The following is a 15000-nucleotide window of genomic DNA, read 5'->3' as shown; positions in this document are numbered from 1 at the left end:
TTCTCGCCCTTAACCTCCTCCAATGTCGTGGCAGATCTCACCCACCACTCATCAGACTTACTACTTGTTTTCTATAGCACCTTCACCACACATTTCTCAACAAACAATTAGTGTATCCAGTGGTAAAGCATCCCAGTAACATCACGCAGCTATCTATTTTCTTTATTATGCTATGGCCTATAGTGCCTGTAGGCATACTTGAAGAGTATATGTGGGAAGCGCTGATAAGCTTCCGCCCATCAGTGGCGCAAGCAATTTTATTTATATTAGGGCCCATATCACCACCCAGGTGCATCTCCAGTGTAACCACTAAGAACCTGGGTATCATGGAGACATATAACTTTAAACCACTCGACAAATGGCATAGCTTCAAAGCGGTATGTGGTGGGATTCGAACCTAAGCGTAGACGTTTGCCCGTCCCCACGCTCACCACCTTATCCACTACGCCACCGCCTCCCTACTACTTCTACTACTACTACTACTACTACTACTACTACTACTACTAATGAAAAATGTACATAAGGGAACTAAAAACACACACATACACATAAACACACACCAATAATTTTCCTTGCCGTTACAGTCCGCCATCTGTACACTAACTAAAGCAAATCTAGCAGCGTGTGTGACTGGATGGAGGGCTGCTATTACCCTCTAGAGCTTCCCGCACTACCTCCCGTCCCGCAGAGATTATTGACAGGGCTGAAATGACACCCTTGAGACCTGACACGGTGAGAGAGAGAGAGAGAGAGAGAGAGAGAGAGAGAGAGAGAGAGAGAGAGAGAGAGAGAGAGAGAGAGAGAGAGAGAGAGAGAGAGAGAGAGAGAGAGAGAGAGAGAGAGAGAGAGAGAGAGAGAGAGAGAGAGAGAGAGAGAGAGAGAGAGAGAGAGAGAGAGAGAGAGAGAGAGAGAGAGAGAGAGAGAGAGAGAGAGAGAGAGAGAGAGAGAGAGAGAGAGAGAGAGAGAGAGAGAGAGAGAGAGAGAGAGAGAGAGAGAGAGAGAGAGAGAGAGAGAGAGAGAGAGAGAGAGAGAGAGAGAGAGAGAGAGAGAGAGAGAGAGAGAGAGAGAGAGAGAGAGAGAGAGAGAGAGAGAGAGAGAGAGAGAGAGAGAGAGAGAGAGAGAGAGAGAGAGAGAGAGAGAGAGAGAGAGAGAGAGAGAGAGAGAGAGAGAGAGAGAGAGAGAGAGGTTAAACAAGTAATTCATAGTACAATAAATGCATTTCCGCTGTGTCCGAGGCTCGAGCAGTACCGCTTCATTCACGCCAAGACACAGACATAACAAAGATGGCGAGGATGCCGGGGCGAGACTTCAAAGTGTGCTGTATTATCACCTCTTCACCACTACATCGTATTTCATTTCCTGAAGCTCGTTAACATTATGCAAACTGAGTATAATATAGACACTAATGGTACAGCATCGAGTCAATATCCTGAAATGCTTTTAATTATACAGTATGCTTACCTAGAAGTACTAAAATGAATTAATCAACATATTTTTTCCAGCGTCACTCAAAGGATTAATACTTGCACAGAGTTATGCCAATGATCTGACCTGCTATAAGGGTTAACATGACATTCCTCCTGTACTATTTCAAATGTGCAGTCAGAGCAGTCAATATTTTACGTTGCTTCCCGGCACATGACATTTATCGAAAGGTTGTACAGGCATGGTGTGTTTTCCACGATTAAAAATGCATAATATTTCGCCGACACAAAATATTATATACTTGTACCTACACCGGAAGTCACGGGCATGCAATCCTTCCCATATCACACACACACACACACACACACACACACACACACACACACACACACACACACACACACACACACACACACACACACACACACACACACACATTCAACATGAGACCAAACAATAATGACTTTACCCGTGAGAGCAATAAAGAAAATGTAAATAAACTGGAAGGTAGGAAAGCGCAAATCACGGTACTAAAGCCACAGGTCAGACTGGTCAGCTTTATGAATAAGGAAGCGCTGAGTGGCAAACTAAAGAGATGAGACACAAACACGCTGCCTCAGGGAAGTGAGGAGCTGCATGGATGAATGACGCACAACTAGGTACCGAGAGTTTGGCGAAGAGAAAGGCTGACGGTGAGAAGGTAGCATGTACGGTTAAGTAGGCCGGTCTATACTATTTCTGGTACTATTTATCCTTTCCAGTACTTTAAGTGACCGTGTACATACAAAGAAAAGACAGCTGGAGAACTAACCCTTTCAGCACTATCACGCATTTTTTACCTTGAGATTTGTACACGATTAGACCATTTTACTGACATTAGAAAGGGTCTGCGGAGGTCACAAGATGAATGGCCAGTCTTCACTATTTTAATCCCCACAAAAGTTTCTGAAGCTGTATAAAATCACCAGATAGTAACCAGATTCAATATGGAAACGTGTCATGGTACTGAAAAGGTTAAACACTGATAAACAATTTCAAGCACTCAGTCTTCTAAAAATATAAAAGAAAACTAAAAGAGGAAGCAAATAGAAAGCGAAACATTATTTATTCACCTCGACTAACAACACACAAAATTCCCGCTAAAGAGGAAATACGTGAGGTTCCTGAGTCCGTGAAGGCGACATCGGAAGGAAACGACGCAATGAGATCCATTAGTGTTATGGGCGCTACCTGCTGCCTCATAAGGAGGAGGAGGAGGAGGAGGAGGAGGAGGAGGAGGAGGAGGAGGAGGAGGAGGAGGAGGAAGAAGAAGAAGAAGAAGAAGAAGAAGAAGAAGAAGAAGAAGAAGAAGAAGAAGAAGAAGAAGAAGAAGAAGAAGAAGAAGAAGAAGAAGAAGAAGAAGAAGAAGAAGAAGAAGAAGAAGAAGAAGAAGAAGAAGAAGAGTATGAGGAAGGAGAGGGGGAGGAATGGGTGGGGGAGAAAGATCACCAGAAATGAGACACAAATTCTAAAATACCACGCCACTAAATTTTTGTAATAATGAGTTCAGGTTTCATATGGGAGTATTTCCTTCTGGCGCCACGTAATACATTCACAGACACGCCTCCTCCTCCTCCTTTACTTCCCTGTCTCTCTTCTCCTCCTCCTCATCCTCCTTTACTTCTCCATCTCTCTCCTCCCTTTTTTGAGTGCAACGGGTACCAGACAACCTCTCGCGCCCGTGTCTGGGAGTTCAACTAAAGTACCATCAGCTTGTGTAAGTCAAAGGGAGGAAAAGTTCAGAAAGACTTAAAAGAAAAAAAAATACAGAGGGAAAAGATGAACGTAATGTTAAGAATGAAGATTAGAGGACAGGAGATGGATTGAGGAGGAGAGGAGAGGAGAGGAGAGGAGAGGAGAGAAGTGGAGAATATGGGAAGGAAAGAGAAATGGGAGAAGAGGAGGAGGAAGAAGAGTAGCTTTGATCCTACACAGATGGCGCAAATACCGTGCGGTCTCTCTCTCTCTCTCTCTCTCTCTCTCTCTCTCTCTCTCTCTCTCTCTCTCTCTCTCTCTCTCTCTCTCTCTCACACACACACACACACACACACACACACACAACAGGTGCTAGCGGGCTGGCGGAATGAAAGCTAAACAGCAACAACAACAGCAGCCCACAATGCGTCCCTGCAGAGCCGTGCCGATCTGGTGCACGTTGCCAGGAAGCGCTGCGTGAGAAGGTTAAGAATTTTCTTAAGTTGGAATATTTATACAATCGTCGACAAGGGAAAAGTTTTAAAAATGTTCTGAAGTCAAAGAATAAATACAGTGGTGAGTGAGTGTAAGTGGATTACTGAATGATGCCACGTCGGTAAGAAGACACGAGGAAGATAAGATCGTAAAGATGAACAAAATATACAGCTTCTTACCTCCTGTGGCGGCGTGAGCTCAGCAGAAGAATGAGAGAATCTACGAGACTCTTCATCTTCAGGACTAGACGGAGAGGAGAGGGAGAGGGCGTCATCGTAGGTGATGCCCAGCCTGCCCAGGCCGCGCCGCGTGGGTCGCTCCCCGGGCACCATCAGGGTATCCTTCATCTGCCACTCCTCGCCTCGCCGCTCCCTCCTTCCCCGTGACTTGGTATCGCGGTTATCCCGTTCCCCGCCGTCCTCCACGTCCTCCGGTAACTCTTCCTGGATATCAAGTCTGCACTGAGCCCCTCTGCAGGAACCGCGGTTCTCTCCCAGTGAAGGGAAGACTCGGCCTCTCGTTGGGTCCGATTGTATCGTTCCTTCGCTTAAAGACTTCGAAACGAACTTTTTATTGACCGAGTAGCGCCCGTCAGCAGAACTGTTATCTGGCGACCTGCTGCCCTCGCCTGAGGGAGGAGAGGGCGTGCGGGACTCATTCCAGTCACTTGAGTCTTTACGAATGCGTATTTCTGGGTTTGTGCCGTAAGCTTGTGACCACGTGGACTCTCTATGGTCGGGCATGGGTGACTCTGCACCGTCCCCGTGGACAGGTGAAGACACAGGAGACACATTACTGGCCGGTGTTGCTGCGTCGTCCTCTGGGTCCGGCGGGAGGCTGTACTTGGCATCCAAGCCTCTCTCGCTGCCACTCCTCGAGTGGTCGAGCATCAGCACCGTGATGTCGGTGTCCGGGGATTCACTTTCTCTCCCATACACAGCTCTGTCCGTGGATACCTTGTAACATTCCGGGGAGGCGTCCCAGCGGTCCCTCGCCGAGGCCGCCACCAGCCCATCAGTCAGCGCCCCTTCAGCGTCTGAATCTTTATCACTCGTATCCACATAACCATATCTCGGCGACACTCTTCTGTCTCCGCTGTAATTTCTGTCAAAGTTTTTCAATTGTCTTCTGTGTCCTAGCGCGTCTTGGTCCAAGTCGATCACCTTCAGGTCATCAGCCTCTTTGGTGCTAAAAGACATCTCCTCCCAGCTCTTATCTTCCTGTCTCCTCATTCTCCGCCTGCTCCTCTACAGCTCCATCCATCACTGTCTCTACGTCACCTTCCCGGTGAGGCTCCCGCTGCCGGGCGCGTCTTCCCCGTCCTGTCTCCCCGCCACACCCGCGGTCCACCACGTCGTCGCCGCTGTGAATGCCGCTGTCAGTCTCATGGGCGTCGTTGCTCTCACCATCCTTCACTATCAGGTCACCGCCACCATTCACCATCCGGCCACCACCTTCAACCTTCAAGTCTCCCATCGTCTGTGAGTGGGTGGACAGGTGCGTCACCGTGTGTGTGTGACTCACAGAGGTCACCAGAGAGGAACACTTTCCGCCTCTTAGTGACGCACGGTAATGGCAGGTTCTGAGATGCAACTCCACTGCACGAATCGCATGACGCAGACACTTCAGGAATACTTCATAACTCTTTCATCCATATTGAATACCGGAAACGCACATCGCTGTCAGTTCGGCCAGCGGGAACACGCCTGAGGGATGCTCAGCTGTGGCCCCGCGTCAGTTCCTCGGTGCCAGCGGCCGCCGCCTCCATGGCTGCAGAGGGCACGAGGCCTGGCATGACCTCACCGCTGCCACACACTGTGGAAGAAAAAAACCCCATTGAATGACGGACCACACACACATTTAGTTCATTGACAAAATTACAGAAAAGGTTTAGTACGTGTGCCAAATATCATAGAAAGTATCTTTTATTGTTTATACCCTTCGCTGAGCGTCTTCCAAGTCACTAAAAATATAACACGAAATACAAACAAACAATCAAACAAACAAACAAACCCAAACACACACACACACACACACACACACACACACACACACACACACACACACACACACACACACACACACACACACACACACACACACACACACACACACACACACACACACACACACACACACACACACACACACACACACACACACACACACACTGCATCAATACCCCGAAACGTACAATACCGCATTTCCATTCGCACCCATCACGGCCTTTGTGTGTCTGTGTATGACGTGTGACGGCCTGCACAGATCATGGGGCGGCCGAAGCTCAGGAAACCCGCCAAATGAAGGTGGGTGCACGTTCTACACAACAACACGGTCATGGAATCCTTCTCGCTGCAACCAATACCCCCAAACACACATCACGCAGGGACACACCACTTGTTTCAGGATAGTAGACAAACAACAACCGTGGATATCTTCCTTCACACACATGTACAGACACACACACACACACACATACACACACACACACACACACACACACACACACACACACACACACACACACACACACACACACACACACACACACACACACACATGGATAGAGGTAAATAGATGGAGAGATACAGATAGATAGATAGATAGACTGATACATAAATAGACAGACTAACTGGTAGATATATAGGCAATTTATCCAAAATTGCTTATCATCAGCGTTATGTTTGTGTTGCTCTTCTGACCACGCTGTTTACAAGTGTGATAAGATTCTCTCTCTCTCTCTCTCTCTCTCTCTCTCTCTCTCTCTCTCTCTCTCTCTCTCTCTGTGCTCCGTCATTTATACAACCTCTTTCCTAATTAGTAAGTACGCGTCCCTGAACTCTCCAACACGCTCAATGACCTTCAGCGAGTAGTAGTAGTAGTAGTAGTAGTAGTAGTAGTAGTAGTAGTAGTAGTAGTAGTGTAGTAGTGGTGGTGGTGGTGGTGGTGGTGGTGGTGGTGGTGGTGGTGGTAACTTATTGAAATATTGCTAGCGTATTTCATCAAAATAGAGAAAATACATTAACCTTGTCTAAATTAAATCAATATGAATAAAAAAAAAACAGGCAGTGGTGGTGGTGGTGGTGGTGGTGGTGGTGGTGGTGGTGGTGGTGGCGGCGGTTCATTTAAAAAAAATAAAATAAAAAGTTACAAGTATAAAATCAAAATCAACAATAAAAATGTAAACTAAACTCGTCTAAATGAAATAAACATATAGAAAAAAAAAAAAAAAAAAAACAAGCCCAAAACTCAATCACACACACACACACACACACACACACACACACACACACACACACACACACACACACACACACACACACACACACACACACACACACACACACACACACACACACTGGATGCCGTGTCACAGGGATCGCAGGCATACAATTTTCACGGGATTATTAATTGTCTCTGGCAGGTTTTAAACGGGTTGTCTGAACTACTAAACTTAAATTGGGCGCGAGTACCATAATAGGCTTCCCTGGACGCCATCAGCAATTTGGAGACGAAGAAGTTAAAAGACTCTACAAACTCCGCTTGAGCATAGGGGAGAGAATATAGCAAGGCAAGAGGCGAGAAGAGAATAGAAGAGAAGAGAAGCGAAGAGAAGAGAAGAGAAGAGAAGAAGAGAGGAGAGAAGAGAAGAGAGAGAGAAGAGAGAAGAGAAGAGAAGAGAAGAGAGAGAAGAGAAGAGAGAGAGAGAAGAGAAGGAAGAGAAAAAGAAGAGAAAAATCTATAAACTACGCTAGAACATAGAGAGAGAGAGAGAGAGAGAGAGAGAGAGAGAGAGAGAGAGAGAGAGAGAGAGAGAGAGAGAGAGAGAGAGAGAGAGAGAGAGAGAGAGAGAGAGAGAGAGAGAGAGAGAGAGAGAGAGAGAGAGAGAGAGAGAGAGAGAGAGAGAGAGAGAGACGAGGCGAGGGGAGAAGAGAAGAGGAAAGCAGTGATACGGTGTGACGATGGATGAAACTCGCCAAAACTACCTAATTACTCGGTGTTAAAAAGAAGCTCGGAAAGAAAGCAAGATAGATGAAAAAGTAAGCAGGGTATTAATTAAGGGATGAATGTAAGAAATGATAAGAAAAAGGGAACGTTAAGTAAAGATAAGGAGTAGTCATGAAAAGAGCAACAATAACGGTAAACACGAGAGAATTGAAAGAAAACTACACAAATGGAGGAATAAAAGAAAGTGTAGCAGGTGACGCTGAAAAGAGTGAAGAAAATAGGAGAAAAATAAAAAGGACGTAGAATATCAAAGAAAAATATGGAATGAGCGAAAAACAAGCGAAAAGAAAAGAAAAGAATAAAACAAAGAAAGATCGATACGAAGGAGGGCAGATCACTGACGAGAGAGAGAGAGAGAGAGAGAGAGAGAGAGAGAGAGAGAGAGAGAGAGAGAGAGAGAGAGAGAGAGAGAGAGAGAGAGAGAGAGAGAGAGAGAGAGAGAGAGAGAGAGAGAGAGAGAGAGAGAGAGAGAGAGAGAGAGAGAGAGAGAGAGAGAGAGAGAGAGAGAGAGAGAGAGAGAGAGAGAGAGAGAGAGAGAGAGAGTAGTAGGGACATATAATTTTTCGCTACAAGAAAATAAGACGTTCAAGTCAGGAAGGGATGGATTAGACGCGATGCAGGTTGGGTACGAAAAGAAGGAGGAGGAGGAGGAGGAGGAGGAGGAGGAGGAGGAGGAGGAGGAGGAGGAGGAGGAGGAGGAGGAGAAGGAGGAGGAGGAGGAGGACACTCGTTCACTATACTACATCTATAATAAGCTATACAGTAGGAGGCAAGGATAGAACCGATGAAGTTCCTCCCCACCCAACGCTCCCTCTCCTCTGGGCTTACCCGGCAAGAAATAAAAGGAAAAAAATACATCCCGATTGCTGAGAGGAACAATCGGGGAAATTTATCCAGGAAAGACGGGGAAAAAGAGATCTATTGTAACTGCTATCCTGAAAAAAAATATATCAGGATCCATTTTTTTACCAAACTTATCTAATTTACTTTTGAAACTGGCCACCGTGTATGCCTGGACGATACACGGTGGTAGCTTGTTCCAATATTCAACTACTCTTACGTTAATAAAGTTTCTTAGCAAATCAGTATTAAATTGCTGTCCTTCAAGTTTCAAGGAGAAGGAGGAGGAGGAGGAGGAGGAGGAGGAGGAGGAGGGAGGAGGAGGAGGAGGAGGAGGAGGAGGACGAGGACGAGGACGAGGACGAGGAGGAGGAGGAGGAGGAGGAGGACGAGGAGGAGGAGGTAAATTCACTACGATAATACAGGAATAAAAAAAAAAAAATCTGGACATTATAAATCTCCTTCCTCCACCTGTTTGTTCCCTGTTCGTGTCCCTTTACTGCCGGCGCTTTATGACCTCGCTGCGGAGCTTAGATAAATCAGTCCATCAATCAGTCACTTCCCTTCACTGAGGCACACTAAACGCTCTCCGGCCACCACTCTCCTTTCATACGAACATGCCCATTTCTTTTTTTGCATTCTATAATTATCTTTTAATTAAGAAATCGTCTTTCTACTAACAGTCTGCCTGATGGAGTATATTAATTAGAAAATATATTTATACACACACAAGTCATCAGACGGTTTTAATTAAAGTGCAATATTCAAACGTATACATACATGCATCATTTGTGCCTCTTATTTGCATGCATATTTAATGATTCTGAGAAGAAAATCCAGCAAGCCACAAACGCGCAGTGAGGAGGTGGCTGAATGGCGCTGAGAGGAAGACGTTGTGCTTGATAAGATGCTGTACGGAGCTGAGTGGTGTGTGTGGATGTGAATAAGGTGCTGTACGGTGCTAAGCGGTGTGTGTGGATAAGGTGCTGTATGGTGCTGAGTGGCAGACGTTGTGCTGTATGGTGCTATGTGGTGTGTGGCGGGGCTGACAATGAATGGTGAGTGTACAGTGAGGAGAGAGTTTAAAATGATGCACAATGATGGTGGTGAATGGATAAGGTGTGGTGTGGATAAGGTGTGGTATGGTGGTGAGTGGTGTGTGGCGGGGCTGGCAATGAATGGTGAGTGTACAGTGAGGAGAGAGTTTAAAATGGTGCACAATGATGGTGGTGAATGGTAAACAGAGCACAGTGAAACCAAAGAAACTAGACACAATATAAAAACGAATAAAATACAAACAGAAAGAAACCATCACAAAACATGATATTCTTTAACCAATTCTTGCATCTACTTTTTTTTCACTCTTCCCTTCTCTTGTCTTTCTCGGCAAGCGCTAAGCCTTCCGATGTCGGCTAAATCGGATCCAGTCAGCGGCTTCATCCGACCACTGGAACAGAACTTGCGTATTCCTGCAGTTGTTTCCGAGAGCCTGGGATTGTAAAGCTTGCAGTGTCCGCCCTTAAGCTTCAGGGGTTTGGATTACTGACGGACAGAAAGAGGCAGAGAGGGAGAGAGACCAGGGAAGACTCAGAGAAAAAGGAAAGGGAAGGGAATGGAGGAGGAATGAGAAAGAAGAGGAGGAAATGTACTAGTGACAATTTGGTATGTGGGTGTGTTTTCTCCTTTTCTATTCTCCTTTGTGCTCTTAGATAGTTTCCTTCGAACGTAAAGAAAATGTAGGACGGTGTGGTAGAGAGGATGTGCGAAAGATACAAAAGAATAAAAGATAATATGAGGAAGTAGGAGAGAAAACAAAAGTGTATAAAAGTAAAATGAGAAACTTAAAAGCGAGAAGGGATAAAAGGAAAGAACGGAGGATATAGAGAGGATATAGATAAAAGATATATATCGTGGGAGAGAAAGGAACAGAGGAAACAGAATATACAGTATATGTACAAAGGAAAATAGTGAAAGGAAAGAAAAAAAGAAAGAAAAAAGGAAACATAAAAGGGAAACAAAGAAGGAAATACGGAAATAACGTGACAAAGAAAGAAAGAAGGCAAGGATGAAATTAAGAAGAAAAGACGAAAAGACTAAAGGATAGAAAATGACAAAAAAGTAGTGAAACAAAATGCAAGAGAAAGAAAGAGAAGAGGAACGTGACGAACAAGAAGAGTAATACGAAAGAATGAAGAGAGGAGAGAAGAGCTGGAGATTAGAGAAAGAGAGAAGAGAGGGGAGGAGAGGGAAGAAGAGTTATAATGAAAACAAAAAAAAAAAAAAAAAAAGGCAGGAGGAAGGAGGGGAAAGGGAGGAGGAAGAACATGAGAGCTTCAAGTGATAAGAGCAATGTGTTATCAGGTGCAATCTTGAATTTTTGTTAGTTTGGCTTTATCGTGACTCTCTCTCTCTCTCTCTCTCTCTCTGCGTATACGTGTTTGTATATTATTTTTCCTTCGTGTTTGTCTGTCACACGAACCTCCCAAAGATTCTATTTCAACGACAAACATTTCCATATATGAATGGTTCTCTCTCTCTCTCTCTCTCTCTCTCTCTCTCTCTCTCTCTCTCTCTCTCTCTCTCTCTCTCTCTCTCTCTCTCTCTCTCTCTCTCTCTCTCTCTCTCTCTCTCTTTCCCTGTTTGTCTGCATTCAGGTGGGTGGTTATATTTTTACCTGCATTTATCAACATGTTTTCGCCTTGTCCACTCATTTATTTTCCTTCCTTATCTCTTGTTTTTCATGAGTGTTTCGTTCTTTTTTTTTTTCCTTTTTCTTCTTTTGACCATATTTTTTTATTCATCGATCAATGTCTAGGTTTGTAATTCCATCAGCGTGTTTATCTGTCTGTGTGTTTGTCTGGTCACCCGCTTCTTTTTCTCTGTGTGTCTGTTTTCCTTTGTCTATATCTGTGTTTTATCCATTTATCTGTCCATCTGTCTGTGATTGTTTTGCGGAATTCTGTGCTCTCTCTCTCTCTCTCTCTCTCTCTCTCTCTCTCTCTCTCTCTCTCTCTCTCTCTCTCTCTCTCTCTTCCCGACCTTTGTTTCTTTTCAAGGACGTCGTGGAATGACTGTGTGTCGGGTGAGGTGTCTGTCTGAAGCCTTGTTAGACTACACGCCTGCCTGCCTCTCTCTCTCTCTCTTTCTCCCATTACTTTCTCTTTCCTCTTTCCTATCTCTTCTTTTTCTTCCACCTCCTCCTATTTATTGTACTTCTTCCTTGGATTTTTATCTCTTTTAAATTTTTCTTCTTCTTCTTTCTTCCTTCCGTCTTTATATATTTTCTCTTTTCCTTTTTCTCCCTGCTATTTTTGTCCTTTCTTTCCCTCTTTTCCAGTTGAATTTCCTCTTCTTTCTACTTCTTTCCTTCCTTCCTTCTCTCTACCAAGTCTCTTTTCTTCCTTCTATATTTCCTTTTATCTTCTGTTCGCTTTTTTTTTTCTTTTCTTCTTATTCCTCTTCCTAATTATTTCCTTCACATCCGTCTCACTCTTCTCTCCCCTGTCCTTCATGTTCCCTCTTCTTCTTTTTACTGTCATTCTCCTCCTCTTCCTCCTCCTCCTCTTTTTCTTCCACCAGCTCTTCCCGATCCTCTTTCCTTAACTCCCCTCATCCTTCCATTCTTTTAATTTCTTTTCTTGCCTTCCTCTTATTCTTTTATCTCTCTTCTTTCTTTAATCCCTTCATTCCTCATTATTGCTTTCTCCATTCTTCCAATCTTTCTTTCTTTCCAATTCCCTTCTCTTCTCTTATGCTTCCTTTCATTATCTTCCTATGTCTACCACTTTTTTGCTATTTCTCTCTCTCTCTCTCTCTCTCTCTCTCTCTCTCTCTCTCTCTCTCTCTCTCTCTCTCTCTCTCTCTATTCGTTAAATTCTTCCAGTTACTGAAATAAATGGCATAGGCTTATAAATATTTTCTTTCTTTACTCTTCCTTTCCTATTTTCTTTATCATTTTCATTTTCTCTTCCTCTCCTTCCTTTCCTTCTTCTTTCATATATCATTTTTTTTTCCATTCCTGTTCTCCAGTTCATTCTATATTGTCTTCCTTTTCTCTCTCTCTCTCTCTCTCTCTCTCTCTCTCTCTCTCTCTCTCTCTCTCTCTCTCTCTCTCTCTCTCTCTCTCTCTCTCTCTCTCTCTCTCTCCACTCCAGTCGCTAAATCCCTTCACATATTCAAAACTGCGCATTCAAACACCCTCTACCGTTTTAATCTAATGTACTTATCTCCCCTTCCTTCTTTTATCGAATTTCTTTTATCTCTTCTACCCCTTTTGCATCCTCCTCCATTTTCCTTCCTCCACATTCGTCAAATTCTTGTACATATCACTATCGTTCGCATTTACTTTTCCTCCTTTCCAATTTTCTTCCTTTCCTTGGCTGGCCCTGCTTCGCTATTCCGTCTCCTCCCCTCCGCTCATCCGCTTCACTGAGACTCTCGCTTCCTCGTTGCATAATGACTGCCGGAGAGGAGAGGCAGGGAGGCGCGAGGGAGAAATGTTCTTAGAGTGGGGAAGGTAATGAGGTATCGTGTAGTCTCTCTCTCTCTCTCTCTCTCTCTCTCTCTCTCTCTCTCTCTCTCTCTCTCTCTCTCTCTCTCTCTCTCTCTCTCTCTCCTTTTTCTTCCTCTCTTTGTACTTAAGAATAAAAAAAAAAACGCAATGGGAATAGGAAATTATACAAGAAACGATGAAAATGTCAAATAGTAAAGTAAATGTAAGAATATAAGAGGAAGAAAAAGGAAAAAGAGAAATTATGTAAGGGTAAATAAATAAGATAAAGTCAATAAAATATTGTGTGTGTGTGTGTGTGTGTGTGTGTGTGTGTGTGTGTGTGTGTGTGTGTGTGTGTGTGTGTGTGTGTGTGTGTGTGTGTGTGTGTGTGTGTGTGTGTGTGTGTGTGTGTGTGTGTGCATGAGTGTGTGTAATTCACCACGGTCGCCTACTGGTCACCCAGCCAGCCTTCCTCATTACGGAGCAAGCTCAAAGCTCATAGACCGATCTTCGGGTAGGACTGAGACCACAACACACTCCACACACCGGGAAAGCGAGGCCACAACCCCTCGAATTAAATCCCGTACCTATTTACTGCTAGGTGAACAGGGGCTACACATTAAGAGGCTTGCCCGTTTGCCTCGCCGCTTCCCGGGACTCGAACCCGAGCGTGCTAACCACTACACTACGCGATGTGTGTGTGTGTGTGTGTGTGTGTGTGTGTGTGTGTGTGTGTGTGTGTTCAAGATAAGGTTCTCTAACAAAAAATCTCTCTCTCTCTCTCTCTCTCTCTCTCTCTCTCTCTCTCTCTCTCTCTCTCTCTCTCTCTCTCTCATCATTCCATTCCCCTTACATGAAATAAGTTCCAGAGGTTTTTTTTCTGATTCTTCCACACTAATTCCTCCAGAGACTTCAACAATTCCAGCGCGTGTCTCGATAATTATTAAAGAGAACAAAACAAGCACGAGGGGAAAAAAGAAAGAAAAAAAGAAAAAAAGAAAAAAAAAGAAAAAAAACAATAACCTGGCTTCATTTTACCCTTGACAGCGGAAAGTAGAAAATGATAAGAGATGTTTCGTGATACTGATGCAATTCGAAGCTTCCAGGAATGTAATGCACCGGTGTTGACACGTCCAGTATTCCAGGAGAGAGAGAGAGAGAGAGAGAGAGAGAGAGAGAGAGAGAGAGAGAGAGAGAGAGAGAGAGAGAGAGAGAGAGAGAGAGAGAGAGAGAGAGAGAGAGAGAGAGAGAATAAAAGAGATCACTGCAGAAAAGAACGCCCAAGGGAAGAACTAAGAAAAGAGAAAGAAAAAGAAGAAAGAATGAACGAACAAAAGAAAAGAAAAGACTCAGCGAACTTGGAGGAAGAGGAGGAGGAGGAGGAGGAGGAAGAAGAGAAAAAAAAAAACTTTCAAGGGAGGAAGAGATGAAAAATTCCAAATAGACCACGACAGAAGCCATCATACGAGGAATTCTTAGGGGGATTCGATCGCTTTCCCTTCACATTAACTCCCCCTCACCCTATTATCTCCCATCACTCTATCCCCTCTTCTTCTAATAGTCCCCTCTCTTTCCCCTTCATCACACCGCCTCCCCTCATTACTAAAACCTAATCCTTATCTTTGTTTTTTCCTTTCCTATCTTCTCATCCTATCCCTTTTTCCTGTACCTTTCCTTATTCTAGTCTTTTCCACCCTCACTCCTTCCCCTCAGCCTCGCCTTCTTTCCTCATCCTACACATCTGTCCTGAAACTATCTTTATCCTAGCCCTTTTCCGTCAACACTCCTTCCCCTCATCCTCGCCTTCTTTCCCTCATCCTACCCCACTGTCTTGAAAATGTCTTTATCCTAGTTCTTTTCCATCCATACTCCTACATCTCATCCTCGCCTTCTTTCCCTCATCCTACCCCTCTGTCCTGAACCTACCCTTATCCTAGTTCTTTCCCATCCACAATCCTACATCTCATCCTCGCCTTTTTCCCTCATCCTATCCCTCTGTCCTGAAC

At 44.5% G+C, this 15000-nt stretch overlaps 1 protein-coding gene across 7 annotated transcripts in view; it reads right to left on the bottom strand.

The window, feature by feature from the left end:
* LOC123515821 (adenylate cyclase type 8-like) overlaps nt 1-15000 on the bottom strand; it is a 250755-nt gene that overhangs the window by 90139 nt on the left and 145616 nt on the right. For all 7 annotated transcript variants that reach the window (XM_045274682.1, XM_045274685.1, XM_045274687.1 and 4 more), the window contains one exon: nt 3834-5469. In XM_045274682.1, the coding sequence (XP_045130617.1) occupies nt 3834-4886 (1053 nt within the window). In that variant the 5' untranslated portion in view covers nt 4887-5469. The remainder of the gene's footprint in view (nt 1-3833; nt 5470-15000) is intronic.

The sequence above is a fragment of the Portunus trituberculatus genome, chromosome 40 (genome assembly GCF_017591435.1).
Source record: "Portunus trituberculatus isolate SZX2019 chromosome 40, ASM1759143v1, whole genome shotgun sequence".
NCBI lineage: Eukaryota > Metazoa > Arthropoda > Malacostraca > Decapoda > Portunidae > Portunus > Portunus trituberculatus.
The sequence above is the reverse complement of the archived record's forward strand: the minus strand, read 5'-3'. Positions and strand labels throughout refer to the sequence as shown.